The sequence below is a fragment of the Idiotropiscis lumnitzeri genome, chromosome 4 (genome assembly GCF_059441095.1).
Source record: "Idiotropiscis lumnitzeri isolate Australia: NSW breed Sydney's pygmy pipehorse chromosome 4, RoL_Ilum_1.0, whole genome shotgun sequence".
NCBI lineage: Eukaryota > Metazoa > Chordata > Actinopteri > Syngnathiformes > Syngnathidae > Idiotropiscis > Idiotropiscis lumnitzeri.
The window spans coordinates 3548803-3575024 of NC_142394.1; the positions used below are offsets into that span (position 1 = coordinate 3548803).

General features: G+C 40.4%; 5 protein-coding genes and 1 long non-coding RNA gene across 8 annotated transcripts; 2 read left to right on the forward strand and 4 right to left on the reverse strand.

Moving 5' to 3' along the window:
* Positions 1 to 1840: 1840 nt before the first annotated feature.
* LOC148337853 (uncharacterized) lies at positions 1841 to 11962 on the forward strand. Of its 2 annotated transcripts, XR_015842904.1 has the most exons (4): positions 1841 to 2133; positions 9650 to 9761; positions 10744 to 10862; positions 11637 to 11962. It is a non-coding gene; the product is annotated as an uncharacterized LOC148337853 (long non-coding RNA). The 2 variants fall into 2 exon arrangements; XR_015842905.1 differs by lacking the exons at positions 9650 to 9761; positions 10744 to 10862; positions 11637 to 11962 and adding an exon at positions 3984 to 5221.
* Positions 5735 to 7811, reverse strand: foxi3b (forkhead box I3b). Of its 2 annotated transcripts, XM_088292375.1 has the most exons (3): positions 7671 to 7811; positions 7046 to 7595; positions 5735 to 6940 (listed from the first exon to the last, which is right to left on the reverse strand). In XM_088292375.1, exons 2-3 carry the CDS (start codon positions 7557 to 7559, stop codon positions 6360 to 6362), a joined length of 1095 nt encoding a protein of 364 aa, XP_088148501.1. In that variant the 5' UTR covers positions 7560 to 7595; positions 7671 to 7811; the 3' UTR covers positions 5735 to 6359. The 2 variants fall into 2 exon arrangements, with proteins under 2 accessions (XP_088148501.1, XP_088148500.1); XM_088292374.1 differs by having other exon boundaries at positions 7046 to 7805.
* On the forward strand, positions 8654 to 9416 carry syce3 (synaptonemal complex central element protein 3). The gene is made up of 3 exons (XM_088294188.1): positions 8654 to 8762; positions 9002 to 9107; positions 9204 to 9416. Exons 1-3 carry the CDS (start codon positions 8670 to 8672, stop codon positions 9368 to 9370), a joined length of 366 nt encoding a protein of 121 aa, XP_088150314.1. The 5' UTR covers positions 8654 to 8669; the 3' UTR covers positions 9371 to 9416.
* Positions 11963 to 14353: 2391 nt separating the features above from the next.
* On the reverse strand, positions 14354 to 16417 carry LOC148337856 (protein Wnt-8a-like). Its single transcript, XM_088294077.1, has 6 exons — positions 16271 to 16417; positions 16163 to 16196; positions 15958 to 16087; positions 15675 to 15800; positions 15412 to 15554; positions 14354 to 14911 (listed from the first exon to the last, which is right to left on the reverse strand). The coding sequence occupies exons 1-6, from the start codon at positions 16333 to 16335 to the stop codon at positions 14354 to 14356; spliced, it is 1056 nt and encodes a 351-aa protein (XP_088150203.1). The 5' UTR covers positions 16336 to 16417.
* Positions 16418 to 16633: 216 nt separating this feature from the next.
* Positions 16634 to 18826, reverse strand: LOC148337857 (protein Wnt-8a-like). The gene is made up of 6 exons (XM_088292647.1): positions 18821 to 18826; positions 18636 to 18737; positions 18105 to 18243; positions 17691 to 17816; positions 17451 to 17593; positions 16634 to 17345 (listed from the first exon to the last, which is right to left on the reverse strand). Exons 1-6 carry the CDS (start codon positions 18824 to 18826, stop codon positions 16776 to 16778), a joined length of 1086 nt encoding a protein of 361 aa, XP_088148773.1. The 3' UTR covers positions 16634 to 16775.
* Positions 18827 to 24168: 5342 nt separating this feature from the next.
* tmsb2 (thymosin beta 2) lies at positions 24169 to 25830 on the reverse strand. Its single transcript, XM_088293878.1, has 3 exons — positions 25702 to 25830; positions 24748 to 24852; positions 24169 to 24597 (listed from the first exon to the last, which is right to left on the reverse strand). Exons 2-3 carry the CDS (start codon positions 24845 to 24847, stop codon positions 24560 to 24562), a joined length of 138 nt encoding a protein of 45 aa, XP_088150004.1. The 5' UTR covers positions 24848 to 24852; positions 25702 to 25830; the 3' UTR covers positions 24169 to 24559.
* Positions 25831 to 26222: the final 392 nt, after the last annotated feature.

Sequence of the window (26222 nt, forward strand, 5' to 3'; positions counted from 1 at the left end):
AGAATAAGTTCGGCTCGACTGAATAAACAGCCGCCCCAAAATCGCTAAATGGCCAATGTTTGTTGCACACAAGTAAGCTACATTTATATACTAAATTCAATGGATTTTTACCATAACCTCAGATCTTTTAACTCTTTCTATCCACAAGGCGTACAAGTACGTCTTTTAAAGCATTGGCACTCTCAGATTGTGTTTCTGCGCCGGTGGTAATTGCATGTATTTAAATGAGATACTGTGTATCTTGTGTATCTGTTAACAATGTCTAATGCAGTAACACCATTACAAATAGCCACATGCAGTTTGAGTGAAGCAAATAACGTCAAGAGAAAGTTAGTGTAAACTTCCCGAAAGCCTGATATGGCAGCAGTAGTACAAAAAAAATGTACTATGCTCTTTTTGAAGTGAGATTGAAGGATTATCAGTGAGCGATGTTCATTCTTTGTGAATTTGGTCCAAAGTGCCATAAACGCTATAAAAACACGCCATGTATTTCACTAAGGTTTTTCGATATTGCGAATAACATTTATTGCGGGGGTGGTCTGAAACATAACTCATGGATGGACCACTGAAATTTCACGGCACAAATGTTATCATTTCTGCTGTACATGTAGGTCAGTACATCGAATAGTGCTTGGACCAGCAGAGAAGGCCTTGCTGTCCCTCACAGCTCACCACTGCACTGCACTGAACAGTAGAGAAAATGAGGCAAGATTCAGCACAAACAGCTTTGCTGCCTGATTACAAAATAATGGGGTGTCAGTAGTTCTGCAACAATCTATATGGTGGGCCTGCACACCCTGTTAAATTGTTTCGATTACCAATAGAAGGCTAATGTGCCGCAGCACCATTTTGTTCCACTGGATGAACTGCATGTGTGGCACACTAATAGTTGTCACTGTGGTGAAACAAAAGTCACAATATCTCACATATGTCACTTAAAGGTTAAAAAATTATTTTCATCTTTTCCAGTGTGCTCAGCTGGGCACAGTTTGCGTATCGCCAAACACTAGTTTGTCTGGTAGAAAGCGATCCCAGACCTACTGTACATGCGTCATTAACTCACTGATATGACATTCATGTGTCACCGTATGCATCTTTGTTTCCAAAACAGCTGAAGTTGACCGGCTCTTTGCGGTAGAAATAGGAATTTAATGTTGCTTCCTAGTCATTGACATAAGGAGCCTTTCCTGTGAAGATATTCTTCTTGTCTGGCACTAGATTTCCGAGATTCTAGTGAGTGTTTTGCAGAAAACAAATTACAACAACAATTGGCGCTAATCATGGCTCGACGTCTAAACCAGAACTAGCACCGATTGGGCGTGAAAGGCGGAATAGCGACAGTCAACAAATGACACTCACATACAAACATACAGCCTGTTTTGAGTCTTTGATGACAAACATCCAAAAGTTTTAGAAAAGTGAGGAGTTTTATTTTGGATGTGAAGCATCTGCATCTGATTCAAAATTGCAGGTGAGCAAATTTGGACTGCAGCGGTTTGGGAAAATGTTATGGTCTCTCTAAATTTGTGACCACGAACTATATTTCAAATGCAAATGAAAATAAAGGACAATGCTTGCAATATACTGTACTTGGTCTTCAGCTCAGAGAGATGCCCACTTCTGGTGTAATTCCCTCTCCCTCCCTCTCTGCAAAGCCCTCTTTGTATCACAATGTTTACTGCCTGTTGACATGGAAAATATTTTAGGGTGAAATAGCAATGATTCATATATACACAGCTTCTCTCCATGCTCCTGTTTGTCTTTAAACTTAACTTTTCCACAAATCGTGTATATAAGCCATGTTTAGGAAGCGGTGAACACTCACAAGCTTACAGTACAAGAGCTGACAGGGATGGATGTTACTAAGAAGATGTTGTATTTTTGTAAAACTGTCTGGAAAGGTTTTCGGAATTGGCCTCAACTGGAATATATTTTGGGACTAAGTTGTTTGGTCACTGTTTATGGAATTTGTCTCTTTTGTAGACCTTATCCTAAATGCTATTGTCTGGAACAGCTTCTCTGATCTTTTTTTTTTTTTCCTTTTAAATCTAAACATGATTAAGGTAAATTTTATTCATACAAAAATTTTCCGTTGACCTTTAAAGGACACAAAACTTGAGGACTAAGGGCAAGGTATTTAGTGCTTTCATCACCTGCGTACGTGTGTCTGGAGTGTGTGGGGGTGTTTACACATAACAGTAAGCTGGTAAATCCTGGGCCCACTCCTGGAGCACTGAGCATGACTACATTTCTCCAGGCTTGACGTTCTCCTCTGCCGTTTACTAAACAGCCTTGATAGGGCATGGTTGTTTTAGTAAAAACAGGAGGTGCATGCGTGTGTGTTTTGGGTTCATCTGGTACCATACATTTAGCATTTTCATTTCGATAGTATTGAAATGAAGAAATAACTTTGCTCACATTCATTTCAACAAATCCACTACCTGGCTAGTCTTTCAATAAATACACCAAAAAATATTTTATTGCTGCTAGAATGGAAGCATGTCATTTAAATGCTTTCTTCATGCTCTGCAGCGCTCAGATAATCACTCTTCTCCTAAGTTTATGATATAAACAACTTGCACTACACACACAGACACACACTCACAAAAACAACACTTGTGTGGGTGAATTCCGTTACTTCGACAGGTGTGTGTGAGACTGCCACGAGCCAGGCAGCAGGTGGGGGGAGAGGATTTATTAGATTTTAATCGCATTATTGTATTGAGCAATAATTCCACAGCCTAAGGCAAGGAAGGTGCGTGTGATGGATCCTGCGTGGGATATCCCTCAGTCATGTCCCCGACCAATATGCCAAAGAATCATTTTGAAGGCATATTTATAGTAATTGTAATGTATGTTTCATATGATTTGAGGCAATATACATTTTACTCTATAAAGGGAATTTCCTCAGTTAAGAATGCGGTCAAATTAGGTCAAGTTCACACACAGGCCCTATTTTCATAGACTGGCAGACGTGCACTTGGCGTAACAACTGGCACATCTTTATTTCCATGCTGGGGCAAGTTTTGGAATTTGGCAGAGCGCTCTGCACCTCACTTGATGTGCCGGCCAGGAGTACAGTCAGAAACTTTTCAGTGGGGTGGCCAGGGTGACTAAACACTTCAGTGAGGGGTGGTCGTGCATGCGTGTGTGCATCATTCTTTGTCATATCATAAAATTCATGCCTATCCACAACAATGCCCATCATACTCATAATCACGCAGGAACAAGATGAGTAAAAAGCAATTTTGCTGAGCATAATTTACTCATCAAAACTATTCAGGTCCCTTGCAGAAAGCAGGAAAACACAATATGTACCGTATTTAACGGTCTATTAGGCGCAATATCACTCGCTCACTTAAAGTCTGCTCAAAAGTTATTGGACGCATTCTTAGGTTTGCAAGTGTGTGCACTTGTACTGAATGTTTTTTTTTTTTGTGTTAGGCTTTGTTCAAGGTTGCAAATGGTTGCAACGGTTACATAAGACAAAAGTCCACGCTGCTGTGGAGCAAGGTAGCTTTTAGCGGCTAGCCTTCCCACGCAGCCGCAAAAGAAGTTCGGACATGGTTAATGTGATCTGTCCACAGTAGCATGCCACTGATTGGTGAGCGTGAGAGATAAGAGCCCTTAAAAAATGCAACTTTGTTTCGCTCAGTTTGTTTATTTCAGCTGGTTTGCACACTAAACGCCATGCATACTATTACTACCTGTACTCGAAAGACCAAGATTCCTTGCGGATAGCTCATCCACAGAACACAAGCCAATGTTGAATATATATATATATATATATATATATATATATATATATATATATATAAAATATTTTTTTTATTGACCGTATTTAAGCATAGTCTTTGCTGACCCATTAGCAAGCAATATAAATAAAGTGTGGAGTAGTAAAAAAACTGTCATGTTGAATAAACTATTCAACTTTTAACATTGACCACACTTCTGTTATGTCTCTGCTCTTCGCCACTCCACAGTGTTGATTGTAGGTGAAGAGGATCAATTTGCATCTGAATTCGGAGGAGTCACAATCCCCCCCACCACTATATGAGTCTGAGTGAGGCATGACATTTTTGCATGATTTAAACTAAATTCCCATTTTATCTTTGTTTTAATAGAACCGCATCTTGTTCTGAAATCAGTACATAATGTCAATTTTATAACGCTGATTTTTTTCACTTTGCGACCATACACAATCTGTTGTCATTTCTGCTGTTTATCCAGCTCTTTTTTTCTTTCTCTCTCTCAGTCTTCCCTTCATTGTTCATTGTTTCTTTTTTTTTTCTGTGTTTAGTGTAAATGGATGTCATGCTGCCTGTGTTTCAGGGTAAATAAAAGCCTCAGGCGGAAATTGATCAATGGGTAGTTTACTGTATAACTGGATGTTCATCGCTGTCAAACAAAGGTATACAGCACCTTAGTACCAGCGCATACAATTTGACCACAGTAAATTAATAAATCAGTCCAGCCATGATGGATGTTCAGTTTATATTTTTTTTTATCAGGAAACTGAAATGAGTTATTTCTTTTTTATCCATTAATTTTGGAGAAATTAGGAAATAAGGAAGGGTGTGGGGATGATAAAGATCCATGCCCATCTGCCGGCCACCGTCTGCCTCCTTCGGTTTGACACCAACTTAGTGTAGCTAAACATCCAAAATATATCCAGTCGGGTTTGAGTGCGCATTCATGTTCTTGTATGCTTGAGCCTGTGTAAGTGAAGAAGAGATGGTCTTTTGGATTTTGTGGAGGTGATCACATGTGCTCACGTTTGATGTCAATGATTCCAAACTATTTTGCAGAATACCTTTATACTTTCACAGGTTGAAGTGGAAACGAGTAGTAATGTGCATTTGCATTTTGGTGGTGATTGGTCTCTGTTTTAGACAACAGAACTGACAAAGCAAGCAATATTGCAATGCTTGCCTCCCTGCTGTGATGTAGACGCTGAAACCGAAAAAAAAGTAACAAGCCCAGCTCTTAAAAGAGGCAATGCCAATTTGTCGTAAATCTAAAAAAAATCACGTCATTTTTTTTTTGGGTGGGGGGGGACATTTTAGTACTGATGTCATTTTTACATGCAAACCTATTATATAAGTGCCAATGTTAACGTCAATCAAGTGTCCCTTCAATGTACGCATACATTGTTTGCTATATCATGACTCTCATATAAGACAAGCAATGTCATTTATGATCCTTTCAAATGTAAAGGAATGACTCCAGTATAATCTAACGATAATAAAACCTCTCTGAATGTGTGTTGTTGTTCTTTTTTTTTAATCTTTTTCTTGCACTTTCATTGTTGATGAAAAAGACTATAACATATTGGTGACAATTAACAATATTGATGTCAGTCAAATTGTGCAGTACGCAGTCAGTTCCCACTTCAGCGTCGTTGAATCTTGTGACGGTTGAATCAAGCTGCTGCCAGTCAGCAGTTCCTACTGATATACTGCGACTGTTTAGCTGTTTAGTCAGGGAAGAAGGGATTGCATGGGAATGAGGATTTTTATCATTTCAGTGAATCAGTTAAACAATTTATCACACAAAGATCAGGTTTCACAGACCTGCTGCTTCTACTCCTCTGGTCATCGCTTTACCTTGCTGGAGCTTTTTCTCTCACTTTGAAGACTTGTATTCTACTTTTGGTTCTTGATCTTTTTATGTATTTGTTTATTTTCTTAACATTACATGAAAAATGGTTCATTTGATTTAAATAAGTCGCAAATGCAGCTGTCAAAAGTACTTTATTCATATCAAAAAGACAACATCATTTTTGCCATCCATACATTAAGAATACATTAACAGGTGTAATAACAACCAAATTATGTAAATGATTAAGGTTAAAAGACACAGACATATTTACAAAGTACACATTTGAGACTCTGGAAGATCATCAGATCAGATTTTGGAGACAGCAAAACAAGGGTCACATGAATATAATGTAGACAAAGGTGTAATTTAACCGCTCATCTAAACTGCTGTCTGGACGTTGTGTTTGTGTGATACCATCAAGGAATCACTGACAGTAGAGTGGAACAGACTGATGTCAGCAGATCAGACCTCAGATCAGTTAAGAATGAGTCAGCCCTGATAGAGACCGGCTTTGGTAGGGATAATAGCTGACTCTGAATTTGCTACTTTCAGACAGTTTCAGCTCTTCGCTGCTGACTCAGACGTTTCTGTGGGAATCAAAGGTGTTTTATTCCGTTGTCACACGCTTTTGTGACCTCAACTGTCTCTGTCAGCGCAAACACACTTAGGGTGTGTGTGTGACAACTCATCTCTATTGCAAAAGAAAACTAAATCCTGCGAAAAAATGTTTCTACACCATCAGTTCAATTCTTGTTAAATTAAACTTCAGTGCCCTCACGTGGATAGATGATTCCCGTTGAGCCCAGCGGGGGAAAGTAGTGTCCACTGGATGCACTGTACTGGCTGAGGATGGGGCTCGCGTACCCTAATGAGGAAGAGTGGGTGGGTGAAGTGGAGATCATCGGGGGAGCTTGCACCTGTGGAAGCCACTCTCGGCCAGCAGAGTTTGGCGAGTAGCTATTAAAACTTGCAGCCTGTGGAAGCCTATGTGGCCCATCTAGAGGAAGGTTAACTTGCAGGGGTCTGCTCAATGCATCTCCTCCCACATCATTGCCTGACCCACCGGACACTCCAGACATCTCAGACAGGAAGCTGCTCAGACAAGGTGTAGCACTGGATGATGACGGCGAGGGAATTCTGTCCGGCGTCTGGGAGATGTTTAGGGAAGAGTTGGCAGAGTGTTTGGGGCTGCCCCGCTCACTTTCACCTGACTCAGGGGCTCCTGAACTACCATCGACCCCAGAGAGGGAGTCAGACTTCCTCTTCCTTTTGCGGCGGAAGTTTCCATTGTCGAACATCTTTTCACAGTTTGGATCGAGTGTCCAGTAGTTGCCCTTGCCTGTTAAGTAGGATTTTGCAAAAATGTAAACAATACAGAATGCACAATTAAAAATCAACATTTGTTGAAAGAGAGAAATAAAAAAAGGTGTTTTCAAAATATTACCTGGGTCGTCCTCATCTCTTGGTACTTTTTTGAAGCAGTCATTTAGTGATAGGTTGTGTCTGATGGAATTCTGCCATCCTGCTTTACTCTTGTTGTAGAAAGGGAAGTTGTCTGCGACATATTGATATATCTGACTCAGGGTCAGCCGCCGGTCAGGTGCTCCATGGATAGCCATGGCGATGAGAGCTGAGTAAGAATAAGGTGGCCTGACTAGCTTCATCAAGTCCTCTTGAGATGGGAGGGAGAACCAGCTCAACTCCCCTCCAGGGCCGCCTGCTCCAGCCGAGCCCAAGTAAGGCCTCTGCATGCCATAGTGCTGCGGGACAAAAGGAGGTCCCGGGTTCCCGGGTGGACCGTTGGTCGTCAGGTATGATGGTGTGTTCAGCCCAGGGCCGTTGAACCAAAGGTAAGGGTTTGGGGATGTAGTGCTGAAGTCACCCAGCTCATAGGAGGCCGGTGTGGTGCGCTGAGGACTTGGCAGGGATGGCGGGGGGTAGTAACAGTCACTGTACATGCTGAGTTCAGGGGGCTCCTGGCCAAGGCTCGGGAACTGAGGGCCACAACGTGGAGGAGATTGTTCCTGGGCCTCAAAAGCAGACATTGTCGAAGCAGTGTTTCTTCTTACCTTGAAGACAGCCGCTTTAACCTTCAGTTGTCTTGACTTCTGTATCAAAATCTTTCTCCGTGTTCGTTCTCTTCAAGCTGTGAAATGTATTGAGCTGATCCAAATGGCGTTATCGGTCCTCTTTGCTTGTCAGCGTTGTCCTTGCTTTATGTTCAATTGTCACCTGTCATACCTGCTATATCTGTTTCCCTGGAAACGCCCCCTCTCTTGTTTGATTGGTTCTCTCCTTAGGTGAGTAGCCCTTTTTTTTCACTTGGGATTGTACAGTTGCTCCAGGCATTTCGTTCAACTTTGCTTAAGTGTTTGTTTTTTTAGCTTGAGCAGTGACATTACGATTAAGTTCAGTCATTTGCATTTTCAATTGCGTAAATTCAACTAAAAATTAAAGGATTTTTTTTTTATAGAAAGATGTGTAAATGTAGTGTCAACCTGGAGATTTTGATATCAAGGTGAATAAAACATTCCAAGTGTATTATTAATGTTCATTTTTTTCACTCATTGTTGAAATGGTACTATGTATTGTGACTGTATTTGTCTGTCATATAGTTATTAGTCTTTACAAAGACAATATTATTCAATTTTAACCAACACAATTTAGAATGACAATTGAACTATGTATTTGTCTGATTGTAATTATCAGTTAGACTGCTCTTCATAGATACAATTCAATAAAACTTTATTTATACAGCGCATTTCACAACAGCTGGATAAGAGCTTCCATTTACTGTACAAACATAGTGAAATATAATTTTAATTGTAATTTTACTTCATTGTTGTAATTTATAAGCCATTAGGATGATTTCACCCGCACCCAACACACACATTATCCGAGGCAATTGTTAGAATTAACATAAAGTATTTAAATGTTGCAATTGAAATTTCCCAAAATTCGCTATAATTATTATCATTGTTATTTGATATAACAAATTAATATAATTAATCAAGAGCGTGCATTAAGGTGTCGTTATTTTATTTATTTATTGGTTGTAGTAACTCCTCATGAAAGCTCATTGTACCCACCCAGCACTCCCCACCATAGTCAAAGCTGGCCACTGCCCTAGCCGCCTGCCTGACCATAAAGCCTTGCCAAACGTAAGTCTTTCGACATTTTATTTTGTACCACGATACAATATTTATTATGAGCCTGTTATAGGAGTATATTCGCCCACCACTCCTCAATAAATTGTTGAAAAAGGGAGGATATCGGTGAATCCAAAACGACCTAGCAACATAACCTTATTTAGGCTAGCGTCGTAATCCAAAATGGCTGAATGGTGTATCGCTGTCAGAAATCAATTATGAAATTATGGACATGCCGCTTTGTTCGGCAGATGGCCGACTCTACATTGCCTCCTGGGGACCAAACGTGCCTCGAAAACTCTTTGGAACTCGACGGGCATTTGGAAAGAATGATAGAAGACATGGAAAACATATCTGGTTCGAAACGTAAACGTTGACTTGTGGGACAGACATTGTTAGAGCTGCATCGGCCAAAGTGCAGCGCAAATGAACTGCGGTTCTGTCCACCTGTAGTGCAGCTGGCGTGGATGGCTTACGACATGACGGCTATGCGGACCAACCCCGAACTGTGGGGTTCGATGCGCCATCTCGAAGAGGCTCATCGCCTAAGCTTCAACACTGTGGCAGCGGGCGGACTGCAGGAACCCGCTCCCACTGACGCTCCACACACTGAGATGTGAAGTTTTCAATCCAGAATAGCTGAATTGTCGACAAATTTAAATTAAAATCTGCACAGTACTGCATGCATTTCATTGTTACATTTAAATCTGATAAAATATCAAATAAAAGTGCATATTCACATTTAGACTGTGGTCTGCCTTTGATTTTTTTTTTCAATATTTTTTTTTACACCCAGTATTCATAATAAGTCTGATACAATTTCAGACTCAGTGAGATGACGGATTCGGTGCAATTTCCTCATGTTGTTTTCTTTTTTGTTGTTGTCTTTTTCCACCCAGATGAATAACACAGGGACAAGCACTGAACTGTGTTCCTCAACCACCCACATTGATCTGGAATATATCCTAAGAGGTTTGGAGCTGCTGTCTAATTGCATAGATCAACTGGCACGTAAGTGTATTTCTTAATAATGTCAATATGCATGAATTATGTAATGAGTATGACAATGACATTTATGACCGACTGTCAACTATGCAAATCTCCAGATGTAACAGTTTGCCCTCGATCTGCAATACGATAGCCACACAAGAGTCCAACTGCTATGCAAGTTAGTGTTGCTTAGAGGTGTCAGCGGCGCAGAGTCGCATTGTTATACATGACAGCTGTCAGATTGTGACCCGCTGGTGTGTTAGAAGTAACTGAAGGTTTAATCAATCAAGCAAGATGTTGTGACTTGTTTTCTGCCAAAGGGGACAGTTACAGTCATAAAAAGCGGACCATCAGTAAAATTGTCTTTTCTCCTTAACAGCTCAAATCAACAAAGCTATAATATTTGTTAATTCCAAACACCCTTCATTAAAGAAATGCCATTTCTAAATAATGTTAATAAACCTGATAAACATGATAAAGTAAAAAAAAACTGACTCAAACTGGTAATTGCATCAAAGAGTTCCTGCTCCCTGCTAACTGTTTATATGTACACTCTCCTGTCACATTAGCAAACATATCTGATCTGTATCAAATATGTAGTCATTACTAAGATGAGAATTTCATCGACAGAGACATGAGAGTTATTCATAAAACAATATGGTTATTATTGTCATTGCTGTTTGAGAACCTCACTGAAGCTTATCTTGAGATATGGTAATGCTTTATCGGTGCAAACAACAACAAATCCAAGTACATTAAAATTGATCAGTGTTGCGCATATAAAGGCGGAATTACAATTTTCAATTTGTATTTGATGTCAATCGATGAGATGTATGTACGTTACAGTATAAGCCCAGTGTGTGACTTGAATGAAATTAATGAATGCTTCTCAGAGTGTGCATACATCTTTAAACATGTGCAACAGTGAAGTTGTTTACTGCTAAGATGGATTATCTTTAGAAACTCGGCCAGTTTTTTTCCTGTTTTTTTCCCCCACCTGCAGTACAAACCCAGCTCAGGCAATGTGATTTGATCGTTTGTGTCGGAGACCCTGACAAGCTGGGACACCTGAAAATCCAGGAGGCGCCTCAGCAGACGCCGCAAGCCTCTCCTGGAAAACATGTGAGAGAGCGGAGGTCATCTTAGAAATCAGAAAGGTCAACTAGCAATCATCAGTGCAAAATCAGATAGTGTTTTTGTGCATATATTATATAATGCTGAAAAAAAAACATTTTCATGTTCTCTTAAAGCCAATGTATCCTCCAGGGTGCTGCAGACCTTATTGGCTTCAGTGTACTGCGACTGTGTGTGCGCACGCGCGTGTGTGATGGGTAATCATCTCCTTTACCCTGGGGAACCTTAACACTAAAGCACCCATAAAAGGGTGACTTGGACTCATGATGAGGGCTACACTCCTCTACGAGCATCAAACATTGCCTGTGGCGTGCACACTTTTCAGTTTGCGTTGAGTGAACGGCCACAACGTTTTTCTCCTCTAGATCATCCTTTCATGTTTTTACTCTCTTGCATAGCATTTTATTTATTTTTTTTACCAGAAGCCCCGGGAGTTGAGTCGCCTTGGTTACTCATCTTAAAGCTGTAACGCGGCCAGCGTTTCTTTCTAGAGATAGGAGTAACCAAATTGAGAAGCATCATTGGTGTGGGATTGCCTCGCGCACACACATAGGCGCACTAATAGACACACACTTGTATTTACATCATATATTTTACTTGCGCATATATATATATATATAATATATATATATATATATTATATATATATATATATATATGTAAATACAAGTGTGTGTCAATTATTGTGCCTATGTGTTTTTTTTTTAAATTTTACATATATTTTATTTATTTAAGTTTTAACCTGACTCTGTTTTCCTGCAGACAGAGACAAAGGATGATGTGGATGTGCGTGTTTCTGCTTCATACCAGCTGGATGGCCAGCCTTGAAAATACTAAAAAATCAAGACACTGTAAGGACTTCACAACTTGACAGTATGGCAAGGCAGGTACTTTGGTTTAAAGACTCGAGGGGTCTGTTGTGATATACACCACCATCTGCTGTTCATTTTCTGAAAGAAATTAGTGTTAGCTTGTTAAAATTATTTGCAATTTGACTTTTTTGTTTTAAGATATGAAAGATGATCATTTGCTCCTTATGTGCTTTGCCATGTACTATGCATTTGAGTAGAGTGTGCCATCTCTAACAAAACTGCATACAGATAACAATAAAGTAATTCAATTCCTTAGATATTTGTATGAGTTGTTTCAAATGAACAATGTGGCAATGCTGAAATAATAAAAATCAATCATCACTCAAAAATAATGCATTGTTTTTGCGTGGGGAAATTAAGGACTATTTGAAAAATATTACCTCTTTTTCTGGTGTTAACTGATAATTTTGAATTGTTGCAAATTAGATACTTGAGGTGTGAATAATAAACTAAAAATAAATTCAAGCAAGCAACGGCAATGAACCCTACTTGTAACTAATCACCTTGTGTGGCATGTGATTTAAAAAAAATATCTGTAGCCAAAAGTCTTGCACTGACATCTTTTGGTCATAGTTGGTAGTGTCCACATTTTTCTTTTAAATCATGGCATCCTTTTCAGTAGCTTTTCTCTCTATGTGATGGGTTAATACAAGTTCGAATTAATGACATTTTGGTAAGCATATTAGATGTGTTGCATATATAGAAAGTTACTGAAGTCAACCCTTTATTCACCTGTAGTAGAGTATTTTTTTATGCGCTGTTGTTTCATCACAACATATATGAAATAATCGTGATGTATTGGGTGATTTCAAGGAATTAGCTCATCTCTTGTACATGAAAATAACAATAGTGCCCATTCCATGTCCTTATCACAGACATTTTGTTAGGTAGTTTTGACCAGTTAAAAGTTGCTGTGCAGAGATTTACTCTTCACTATTAGTGTCACTGTCATAGAAACCGGATCGTTCCATTTTATTCTAAATCACAGCATTGTCAAAATTCAATCTTGTATCCCGGAACAGCGAGACTTATCTTTGCATCTCACACGTGGGTGATAGGGGAGGGCAACAAGGAGGGGGGGGATGATCAATCACGGTGTGATGCACCCCCAAGACCCTCAGGCCTGTCTGGGTGAATACATGAGTCCTCCTGGGGGGTCTTTGTGAGAGTCCTCCCTCCTGTCCTATGTTATACTCTCCTGTTCTGAGTTTGAGACATACCCCTAGTGAATGGCAGGATCTTGCCACAGTGGGGTCTACATGGAACACTGGATGATAATAGATCCAAGTGTTTGACCATGTGGAAAAGTTCATTCAAACAATGACACAGACTTCCCCTTTTGAAACAGGTGTTAAATCAGATCTTATTTGTCAAAAGTGAAGTCAAGTCCAGTGGCTGAGAACAGATGTGGTCATTCTGAGCAGACTTCAGGTCAGATTCCCCTTTGGCATCAATATGGAAGTAATCATGTATCGCCAGTGGAGAGAAGAGATAAGGACCTCCAGTGAGGCAAAGCCTTCATTAGTGCACAGCAGGACAGCATGGGAAATACGGGGCATCCCCAGGAACAAACAGGCAAATGGGAAGGATTAGGGGGTAAAAGGTTTCTTGTTTTCGGAGGTTTCAGAGTCTATATATATATATATATATATATATATATATATATTACTTTTGTTGTTATTTCCCCCATTGCTTGAAACGGAAGCCCATTTTTTCAGTCTTAATAATTGTGAAAGTCTAAATAACTTTCTTGGCCCGAAGGTATGACAAAAATGTAAAAAAGAGGGGGGAGAGGAGCCCCCTGCCCCAAAGGATGGACGCTCGAAGGAAGCGATAGCTGTGTCATCTTCGATTTAACTGAGACAGTGGCATATTTATGACATGTCCAGCTGAGTGGAAGATTTTTACTAGATACAAGGAGTCACAGAGGAAAGGAGGAGGTCAGTCAGTGACTGATTGAGTAAGTCTTAGAACGTCCATATGAATGAAATAATTGAAACCAAAGCAATTAAATTTTCATTAAGGAGCTTTGAGTATGATTTGCACACACGGCACTTGGAGAAAATAAGCCTGTCAAATACCACCCTCCCTTTTTTTTTAAACTCAGATGCATTGCGTTTCTCATTAGCATACTCTGAATGCGGGCTGACATTGGCATCCTCCCAGATTATCAGGACAAATGCCTGTCTTCTGGTGGTGGAAATACTTTGCTAATTTGTCTTTGAAAGCCTGAGAATCAATTCAATACACGTTGGCATCAAAGTACTGCTGCATCAACACCTTGATAGAGGTGTCATCTGCACCATGTTATCCCTGTAATCCTCTGTTTAGTGTATTCACGCCATTCTAATTGTAATTCCTACAATTGACATCCCTTGCAGCTTGTTAGAAATTGCCTTGATTGCCAACCAAAACAATATTATATATAACATAGTTTGGCATGGCAAAATAACACAGTACTTTATATGTTTAGCAATTTATTTAAAGACTGAGACAGCAATTTCATTGGTGCAAGTTCACATAAATAGACGCAACATAAATGATGATAAAAAGTGCAAATATGATGACAATTCAGATATTGGCTCTAATTTAGAAGGTTGTCATGCATTATTTGGGTCCACGTTGCCGGCGTCTGAGGGCGTGTCCTTCTGTCGCTTCCCTCCTGGTGCAGACGTGTTTCACTATGACTTGCGAGCAGTCGTCACAGTTCACCTTGCAACACCATTGGAATTTACAGTTGCAACTGGTCACCACATCCACACGCCTCTCCTCTGCCCTCAGGCCACATTCGTGGCACAGCCTGCGACAGCTTCTCCTCTCCCACTGAGTCAGACCCTCGCCATGCTGAACGCACTCCCGGCCCTCAGTGCCATACAGCCCGAGAGTGATGTTTCTCTTGCAGTAATCCGGGGAATCCTCCAGGTAGATGAGTTCAGTCTGGGGGACACTGCCAAAGGTGTTGACAATGGCCCCGCGGCTCTCTGCACTGTTACCTGCCCTTTTGCGCTTTTTGTCAAGGTCCAGTTTTTGGGCTTGACTGTGCTTGACTTTTAAATAATCGCCGATTTCTCTGAAGTCAGACAACTGTGCCCAACACGTTTGGACGCTGCAGCTCTCAGACATGCCATGACATCTGCAGATGCGTTTCATGGTCGCCTTCACAGCCTGTTGGAACACAAGTCTAAGATTACTATGTGTGTGTGTTATATATTGTATATGTTATATATGTCATGTCATGTCATTATCCACAACGCTTATCCTGTACAGGGTAGCGGGAGGGTGCTGGAGCCTATCCCAGCAGACTACGGGCGAAAGGCGCACTACACCCTGTACTAGTCGCCAGCCAGTCACAGGGTAGACATAGACACCGTCACTATAGGAACTGAACACAACGTGGGCGAGTGCACCACTATGTATTGAATGTAGTTTTTAGTTTGTTTCATGTTGACGTGAGTCTGTGATAGAAATATAATGTATAATACAACTTGCACAAAGTGGTGCCTGGAAACTAAGACAAGCTGGCATTATTTTTTACTTCCTGAAAAGTTACAATTTTTACAGTACGAGGATTCCGCCCGACCGGGAATAGTCACTTCAGACGTGAGATAAATTTCAGTTTTTCAATAATTGGGAGAGCGTTATTTGTCATGTGTGAGAATGCTTACAAGACGTCCAGCTTCATTGTTGTGCAGGTTGACAGCAGCTCTCGAGTCCTGACCAGTCTCTTGCGCATCCACATACTGCTTGGATATCCTCGCCCCGAAATCTACGTTATCACTGCATCCACCCCACAGCCAGCCTTGTCCACCTAGACACATGAAGCACAATTCAATATAATATGAGATATTTGCCATTTCATTTGTTAATTATAACAAAATGTGATTAGCAAAAATCTATTTCTGTATAAAGTTTTTGAAAGTGGTGTTACCAATTTTGCCATTCCTTGAGACATCACAGCCACAGTTGTCAAGGTCTCCCATACTGCAGTTCCTGGTCAGAATGTACATGACTCCTGCAGCACTGATGGCATGGACAAATGAGGTTTCCCTGGTGGCTGAACATGAGCAGAGATGCAGCATAATTATTTTTTCAAACGTCTCATTTTTCAAGTGTTGGAAACATGTACTCATACTGCATGAAAGTATTGTACAGTTTAGCGCCTAAGCATGCCATGTATTTTCTACACGCACATATTTTTTTAGGTTACCCACCGCGTCTCAGTCCCTTGAGCTGGACAGCGCTTTCCGGGCAGTTCCATCTGTCCCACGTAAACTGATGTTTGCACTCCTCGATGCCACTCTGCGTGCCAACCTGCACGCTTTTGGCGTACGTAAGATAAGCCTAAAAGAGGCGTAGGCCAACGTGTTTATTATCTGGGCTAAATTATTCTTAACTATTCCGTGAGCATTTGTTTACCTTGGATCCCGTCATCAAAAAGTTACCAGCGATCCTGAAAAGAAAATAGTAAAAATCTAGTCCCGTTCTTAGAGTGCAATAAATAACTCGAGATTGTGATTCACCTACCAAGCGTGTCCTGGACAAATTCTGCTTAGAAAAGATAGTAGTAGAAGCCACAGCATGTATGCCATTTTGACCGATTGTCGACCACCAACTTATTTTGAGCCGCTGTTCTGCAATTGAAGGAACAAACGGAGCCCATGAGCCTTATCCCCACCCAAGCGGCACAAAAAGCTGATTGGATAACGGATTTAGGAAACGCCTATACGCGCACTTCAAAGTTTGCTATTATAGGTGATAGTAGATTTTCCTGCCAAAGCTGCATGAGTGAGACTTGCTTGTGACAAACCAGACGTATTCATTTCATATTATAAAAAAATATTTTTATGAAGTCAATTTCATTCACAATAGTTTGGGGAGTAATTTGACCAGGTAGGTAACTGTTGTGCATGAAGCATTTGTTCTTAAACAGATATTATTATTCAAAATCCATTGTATTACATGAAGTGCAATTAGACAGCATCCACATTTTAGGACATAGAACTGTATCCGTGCAACACGAAAGTGTCAATCACGATCCTCTCGGACGATATTGTTTCCGTTTTGCTTTGTTGTGTGCTTTTCTGACACTTTCCTTGCGCGCACAGTAATATTTAGTAACAACCTTTGTGCATTTGTCACATTTAACCGTGCAGCACCAATGGAATTTGCAATTACAGCTGCTGACAACTTCCGTGTGCTTCTCCGCCACTCGGAGGCCACATTCGTTGCACAGCCTGCGACAGCTTTTTCGTTGCCACCGCGGCATGCTTTTGTCTCCCTTGAGGCACTCCCGTCCCTCGGTACCCTCGTAGCCGAGGCTTTGGTTCCTGACGCAGTAGTTCGGGGAATCCTCGAAAAAAATGAGCTCCGTCCGAGGGATGTTGCGGAAAGCGTGCGTAATGACGCCTCTGTTATCCGCGCTGTTGCCTGCTCTCATCGGCCTCTTGTCTACTTCCAACTTCTTGGCTTGGGAATGCTTCATCTTCAGGTAAGTGCCCACCTCTCTGAAGTCGGCAAGCTGCATCCAACATGTTTGGATGCTGCAGCTTCCAGACACTCCGTGGCATTTGCAGGCTCTCCTCATTGTAGCTTTAATTGCCTAAAAGAGACAGCAAGATCGTCCACGTAATTTGAAACCATAAACAAAATGATTTTTGTTCCCGGGCTGTGGTAATCAATCCGAATTAGTATTAGAATGCTTTACTAGTCTCCCAGCCTCGTTGTTGTGCAGGTTGACCGCAGCACGGAAGTCATGACCATTTTCCAATGCATCTACAAATTGTTTGGAAATCTTCTCTCCAAACGCCACATTGTCACTGCAGCCTCCCCAAATCCAGCCTCTGCCTCCTGATGTAAAAAAAAAGAATCGTAATACTCCATTAAGACAAAACAACATCAACTGTTTTGTACTTAAAAGTTAACTCCGACGATGTAAGACGCGTACCTGTCTGTCCTATTCTGGAGTCATCGCAACCGCAGTTGTCAAAGTCTCCCATGCTGCAGTTCTTGGTGAGAGTGTGCATCACTCCTGCAGCACTGATGGCGTGGACAAACGATGTCTCTTTTGTTGCTACGAGAAATCAGAGAATATGTGCGTAAATACCTGTGCAGTGAGTGCGTAAAGTGCAGTTCAATTCCACCTTGGAGAGGCTTACGGTGGAAATGTTTTGCGCAAATGTGATGTATGTGTGACTGCACACAGACATGTTTGTCAGTGTGTGCAATCTTGCTCATTTCAATAAGATAGGAGCGAGGTGGCATCCCGTGTCGTTTTAATCAATTGGCGGCATTACTCGGTGCCGTCGTTTTCTCCATTGCTCAATTTATGATTTGCTGAAAATGAAGAATCGTTTCTTACCACTTCGGTGACCGCTATGTGTGGAAAGCTGAAGCGTACTCTGTGGACAGTTCCATCTATCCCAGGCGAACTGGTGTTTACACTCTTGTATTCCACTTTGTGCACCCACTTGCACACTGCCAGCATAGGTAAGAAACGCCTTAAAGGAGAAACACAGAATGCAATTTGTTGTTGCGCGCAGTCAAATTCGAGATCATTAATATGAATTATATTCAATAAAGTTGCTCGTTGAATTTGCATAAATAAACGCGACGTGTGTTTACCTTTGGTCCAGTCATGAGGAAATTATTCACCGTCCTGTGAAAGGAAAAGAGTAATAGAAATTAGTCCAAACGTAAGATTGAAAATAAGTCCACGCGAAAGTATAAATGACAGACCAAGTGGATGCAGACCGCAAAATACAACTCGTGTGGAGAACCATCACAGTGAGCAGCGTCCAAGCTCCCATGATTGTAGTGCAAAATCCTGTTTATTCGAGTCCCAGATGAGAGTAGCAAAAAGAGAAGAGGTCTACTAAAGGTGGACCCCAACCTCCAGGCTGATTTTATTTATATGGTGGTGGGCCCTTTGATTGACACATTTGTCGAACAAGTGACGCTCCACTGTGAAAAAGAAGACAGTGATGGTCCCGGCCTGTAGACAAATAGGAGCCGTCCGCGCATAAGTGCACTTCAAAGAGGGAACGCAGACGCTTCAACAGCCCCTCATTAATTCACCTGCATCGATCTGGTCCCCCTTTCCCACCAAGTGACAACATGTAATTACTTTATAATCCCGCATTAAAATTCAATATTCCTGAAAAGATTCCCTGCAAAGATTTGTGTTATATTGACTGAGGTAAATGTTCAGATTTGAAATGATGCATGGGTGAGATTCCCTGCCCACAAGTAGCATACAGGATGGTGAAGGTTTTTTTCTTTTCTTTTTCTCCATGTTTGGGAAATGGCACCAATGTCCCACAGGGCACACGGTGACGACAAAGCCATAAAGTCTTGCAGGAGCTCAGCCCATATAGTCATGTAAATACTTCTTCACACATCGCTGACATTGGCATCTTGGTGATAATAGGATAATAGATGTTTCCTTCAGAAACAACCTGGTGTGAAAACAGTCTGGAATTTACAAGGGTATAAATCCATGAGAGCCTTAATGCGTGAAAAATGCTCGGTGAGCTTTGAGTTGGAATCATCATACAACACTTTGATCCACCAAGTCCTCAAAATAAACATTAGGGATTAATAAGCAGTATATTCACCTCTTCTGATTATTTTCTGTGATTTGGTCTATAATTTGGTGACTGCAGTCAGTCATCAGCATTCATCACCTCAGTTTCTGTCATTTGTTTGCGTTATTCAGCCTTAGAGACGTTGCCCGGTAGTGATTACTATTGGATTTAAACAAAATGTCCTCTACCTGTCCAAATCCCCCCAATAAACCACTCAAAACCGCCCACCACAACAACGAACTCATCGTGTAGAACAATGGATGGACGATTGGGTGAGAACGTCAACACAATAGAAAAGATAAGTAGGTGAGAATAATCCCTATAATTAGAAATGGGCCCCAACATTCATCCTGGAATATGACTGAAACCTATCCAGCAACTCTGGACCTGGATCAGATATAATACCGGGTAATTTAAATCCACCGGTCGTAAATTGTCCACAATTAATTAAGGGAGCCCTAAACAATTTGAATGGGTTACTAACGCACCAACAATGGTCTAAAAATATGGGCGTGTTATTGTACGGGTGCCATCGAAACTATGCTGACGAGCCACGTGGGAAAATGGGATATTCATCTTAAGTTTGGAGCCACTTGTCAATATATTACTTGGTATAAACAAAAAATCTTCATGTAAAAAAAGTATCCACTAAACAACAGTACAACTCGGCAACAACTACTACTACAACATGACTACTACTACAATAATACAGTCAAAGCATGTCATGTCCTTTATAGGCACTTTATGAAAAATTATTATTATCATAAACATAATCATTATCATCATCATCATCAATAGTGATAATTCCATTTTATATTAGTTGATTTTATTGATGTTGTAGCAGTATCAGGGCAATTATTGTTTTGAGATTATAGTCTAACATTTTTGTATTCAATCTCTGATACTCTTCTATGATGTCGTTTTTTGTTTTTGTTATTGGTAACACGTGTAGTTCTTCTTAGGAAATACTACATCATTAAAAAAACTCAAGCATTTCATTTGTATTAAATCACAATCTATACCAGGCGTGGGAAAACTACGGCCCGAGGGCCACATGTGGCCCGTTAAACGTTTTAATCCGGCCCGCCGAACTTGGAAAAAATTAAATGAATAAACCTTGTTAATGTTTTATTTTCTAAATACTGTAGTTTTTCAAAGACATATATAGTGTTGTTATTCACTTTCATTTAAAATGAAATGTATTTTTTTTCTCTCTGATAAGGTGAGGTTACCAAACACTCCATCCATAGAACCCATTGTGGCCCGCCAAATCAAAAGGGTTGCCCTGGTAATGTAAAGTAGGAGGGATAACAGTTAATTAAATTCTACCCAAACTTTTGCACAAATTAGGTGATCTTGAATGTTTGTAATAATGGAGGGCTTTATGATGACATAACGTGGGCGAAATGGAGCCATGACTGAAACGCCCCTCAGCGACCAAGATTTATGGTCATATATCTTTTTGTGGGAGTCTACACAGCCTTGGAATATTCAATAACGCAAATAAGTATACTCACACACGGAAATGCACAAAAGTCATACACCTTTCTGCTCTCAACTGCTGATTATTAATCTGCAGTTTAATGACATTTTTAAAGTTCTGTACCATCATCTTCTTTAGTCTTGTCACTGACAGCAACAAACTTTTCCTACTTAACCTGCACCACACAGCATTAATCCCAAGGCCGAGCTTCATGGGTTGTTTTGCAGGGTGGAAATTAGTGGCAGCCACCAATACCAAAGGTCTTGCCACCCCTACTATCAGCAATGAATTCATTAATACTAAATGTAAAACATTTTACTATAAATGTTCCTAATGCTGTCACTGTAGTGCGTCTAAAAAGTGTGTTTAGAATTTACTGAATCTCCCTTTTTTTCAAGAAGAAATGGTTAAGTGTCGTTTTAACTTCAGCCTTCCAGGCACACCACAGACAGTTTGGCAAATTATAATATATCTATAGTTGCTCTTGTCTGTGTTTAATATGTGTAAATGGTCCATCAAGTGTGACAATTTACAAAGCAGTAGTGCTAACTTACATCAAGGCTTGCTCTGTGATGATTCTATACCATATTTTGAAAACAATACATTGTAACTTCTTCCACAGTTCACTGCAGTACACTCTTGTTTATTTACAACATAAGTACACACTGAATGGATGTGGTGACACACCGAAACATTCTCTCTCTCTCTGACCCTCACTCACTCTTGCTGCGACGCATGCTGTTTTCTGCATTAAAAAATGCTTAATAGCCGGGAAGAGTGAAATGCTCTGTTTTTTTTTAAATTTGTAGATTATTTCATAGTATTCACGGTGCAAATGTACAAAGTGTATACAGGAGTGGTTGGTTCCATATTAAAATTCACTAAACATCCATCCATCCATCATCTGTACCGCTTCTCCTCACTAGGGTCGCGGGGGGTGCTGGAGCCTATCCCAGCTATCTTCGGGCAGTAGGCGGGGGACACCCTAAACTGGTTGCCAGTCAATCGCAGGAATGGCACCGTCATTTATAAACATGTCAAGAATGCCTTTATTTTTTGTTTATACTTAAAGAATCCAGGCCATAAACTAATTGAAACCTGCATTTCAAATGTGTGTGAGTGCGTGTTTGCGGATATCTTTGTGTGAGTAAACGTGTGTTTGGGGGTGTTCTAGCCCGCGTTTTCCCAACTGCCACCCCATGTAAAACAGTTTAGAACATCCAGAACTGAGTTTCCTTTCCCAGCAACCACACATCAAGAAGGTGGCTGCTGGCAGTTTACGGTTACAGTGTCTACCAATTTGTGTATGAGATCTGTCAGCGATAGAATTTGTGTTGCTGTACCCATTCATTCTATGATGTCTGGGGCTGCAGAAAATGTACAGTATGTAAAAAAAAACCAAAAAAAACCCGAATGTATTGAGTCCAAATGGCCAATACGTCATAGCAGGGTTGTCATAACTTCGAACTTACACCTCATACACCTCACAGTGACTAAATGTCTCAACTCAAGGATCTTTCACAAAGGATGTCCTGGTTTACAGCCTATTTTTATACATTTAGCCATCCATCCGTCCATTCTCTTCTGCTTATCCGAGGGAGAGTCGAAAAGGCAGTAGCTTAAGCACGGTCCTCTTTTCCGACTGTGGGCAATGGGCTCAGATTTGGCGGTGTAGATTTTCATCCCCACGGCTTCTCACTTGGCTGTAAACCGCTCCAGTGAGAGTTGGAGATCGCAGCTTGATGAAGCCAACGGTACCACATCCTTGGTTATGCCTAGAAATTTTGTCCATAAAAGTTACGAACACAATTGAAAACAATTGCAATGTATATATATATATATATATATATATATATATATATATATATATATATATATATATATATATATATATGTGTGTGTGTGTGTGTACACACTGTACAATGACAATAAAGGGATTTCACATTCTGATTCTGATATATATTAGGGCTGTCAAAATTAAAGCATTAACTCAGGTGATTAATACCCAAAAATTTAACTCAGTTAAATATTTTAACTCAGTTAACTCAGTTTGATTTACTTAATAAATAATTTGCATCCAAATATTGTGCCATATTAGCTCTCTTTAGCACGTCTCAGAACAAAACACTGCGTTTAAGTTACCACTGGGCCTTGCAAACCAACACTGCTGGAGTGTGGCGCTTGTGGGCAGTTTTGAGAAATGTTTCGAAAATAAATGTCTGCAAAGATGTCTCCATTTAGATCGTATTCAAGAATCCAAGAAAGCTATTAGAACAGTCTTTGAATGAAATATACTTCATATTTGGTGATTTTGCATCAATTTCAAGATATTATTCAAGTAAATATCTGTTATAAGCTTTGCAAAAAATAGTTGTTAAAAAATGTGATTAATCACAATTAATCATGGTATTTTTTGTGATTAATTAGTCACTTGTCACTAGTCACTTGACAGCACTATATATATATAGTTTTTCGCCTCTGAAGTTATTATTAGTGATGTAACAGAAGCACAACGGAGCCTGTAGCTCCCTTTAGGCTGCCTGTAAAACTCCACTTTACTTGAATAATATCTTGGAATTTATGCAAAATCACCAAATATGAAGTATATTTAATTCAAAAACTGTTCTAATTGCGTTCTTTGATTTTTGAATTCGATCTAAATGGATCTTCTCTTTACAGGCATTTTTCTCCGAAATTTTTCTCAAAACTGCCCATAAGCGCCACACTTTTTTTTGCAAGGCCCAATGATATCTTGAACGCGGTGTTTTGTTCTGAGACGTGTTATATATGTACAGATACTATGGCACAATATTTGCAAAGTATACAAATTATTTTTGAAGTAAACCAAACTGAGTTAACTGAGTTAAAATATTTAACTGAGTTTAAAAAATTTGGATTAATCACCTGAGTTAACGCTTTAATTTTGACAGCCCTAATAAATACTACTAAAAATAATGTTCCGCATTCATTTTAGAAGTGCGAATGTTTAAAAAAAAAGTTTGTTATTGTGGTGGCAGTGTTGTAGAACTAGTCTGCAACATGGTGAGAGATGTTAGATATTTTATTGCTCACTCTCAGTGAATATAGTAAACTACAGCTGCTTGCATAATAGAGTACAAATTTCAACAATTAACTTCATAAAGTAGTAAGTAAAATAATGTCTTATTTGTCATGTTAATAAGGCAAATGTTTCTAATGGTGTGGCCAGTGAGTGTGCGTGTATGATCGAATAATGCATAGACTGTATTAGGTGCTTATTTTTAATGTGGGTGCATGCTGCCAGAGCATCAACTGCACCCTGTTTTCTTTTTTCTCCCATCCAGACATCGAGAAGACAAACAAAATCCACAAGATCATTAGGTTCCACATCTTGATATTTATTTCAAAATGAAACGTAAAAAATTATTAAGAAAACATCCTCGATAGTTTGGCTCCAATGGTTCTCCATTTTTAGGAGAACTCCCCCGCCCCCCATCCCTCATTGCCTGGTTACTTGCCTCCTGATGCTACATCACAACACCACTCCCCAGTTTGGCAATATTGGTGAGCTGTTAGCTAGGGGCTAACAGAATGAGACAGGCAACCAGGCTAACCCTTTTTGTTCGAGACCCCATGTGAGGACAAAACCCCTGGAGCTCAGGAGCACCCTTATTGAAGACCGAAGTAGGAGATTTGAGTAGTGTGATAATTAAAAGAAAGTGCATTTTGCTGTGGCATCCCAGCTCCTTTTCTTCATGTGCTTAGCAGTCAAGGTGTGGCATCTCCTTTTCTCTCTTGCTCAATCGCTGCAAAACGGAGCAGAAAAATGGTCAGCATCGGTCGGAGACAGGAGAGATCATTCATTTGATTATTTGCATCTGTTGTGCTTTTTGACACGAGGTGCAGTGAACAGAAACGATGAGGCATTTTTTGGAGAAATATGGCTGGAGACTCACTCTCTTTGGTGGGTAGAGGGTTTTTTTCTTTTGTCTCGGTCTTCTTCAGCTTTGTCTTGTCAAAACGAGAAATCTCAGTCATATCAGGCTTGTCAGACATTTTGACTGTAAATACAAAAAAAAAATCACCTTAGCATTTGACTGATGCAGTTATGTATTAAAATTATGTACGTTTAATATTTTTTTAAAGATGGTCACAAGAACTGCCAAATATTCCAGTGGCTTTGAATAATTTAAATATGAGCAATCAGAAGTGGGTGCATGTGCAATCTGAGGTGGGTGAAGGGAGTGGCTTTTTGCAGCTAACACATGTCCACATGGATGGAGTGGAAGCTGCTTCCATCATGATGCGCACCCACTTCATGTACCACCACGTGCCTTGTTTTACTCAACTGTCTTTTCTTTCCTTTGTCTCTGTTTTTCCTTCTAAGAGGCCCAAGTCTTTGTTCTGTCCCTCTGCATCCACCCCTGCAGCTTGGTGATGCTCGACTGCAGTCATTTTCCTGACCTAGCCTCAGGTCTGCCGTGTCCTACGGCCCAGTCACGCCTGTTCTAACCTCACTGCACTGTCACTAAGGATCCAACACACTTCCACCAAGTACAAATTGGTCGAGAAACATGACTAGATGTTTTAATCTTTAGCGTCAAAGCCATCTGGATCACGGCAGTAATGATAGCTACACACTCTTGTGCCAAGCCCTGATCACATGCCCTTTCTCAGATCAATTAACTAATTACCCAAATACTAATCCCCATTGTTACTTCATCACCACGTGCGCAACCATTTCTTTGCTCATCTTCTTCCCCTTGCTGCCATCAGCAGGCTGCCTCCTGTGCTCCAGCCACACCCCAATCCTTTGTCCGACTCCCAGTGTCAGTCAGTCAACCGAAAAAAAACTCACATTGGCACGCAGATGTGAGAAACATGCTGGAAAACACAATGCACGTTCTTACCGAGGTTCCACGCGAACAGCGGGCTCAAATCCAACGGTGGAGAGGAGAGTAAGGAAGGGTCGCGATATAGAGAGTGAGAAGCAAGCTTGAGTGTATCTGTCGGTGTGTGCACACTTGCCTGTATCCAGGGTGTGGGTATTAAAGGGAGGGAGGGGGGAGAGTTACAGAGGGGAGAGAGAGAGAGAGCGAGAATGACTAAGAGCTTAGTCAGTCTTCCTCTTTGTAATCAATATTAATGCTCTTGTGGCTCAAAGACACAAGTCATTGAGTGACAAATTCATGTACTGCAACAAGTAGTCAGAAATATACAAATATATATTTCAACATATTTACTCGAAAGTCATTGCTCTTACGTACATTACAAAATGAATATGGTCACGATCGGTATAGCTCCATAGATGAATCTTGATCATATTCATTGAAACTCAGAAAAATACATTGCAGCACAAAGCAATGCAGTCAACAGGAAAATAGAATAATAGCAGATGAAATCACTCAGGTGTAATCACACATTTGAGTCA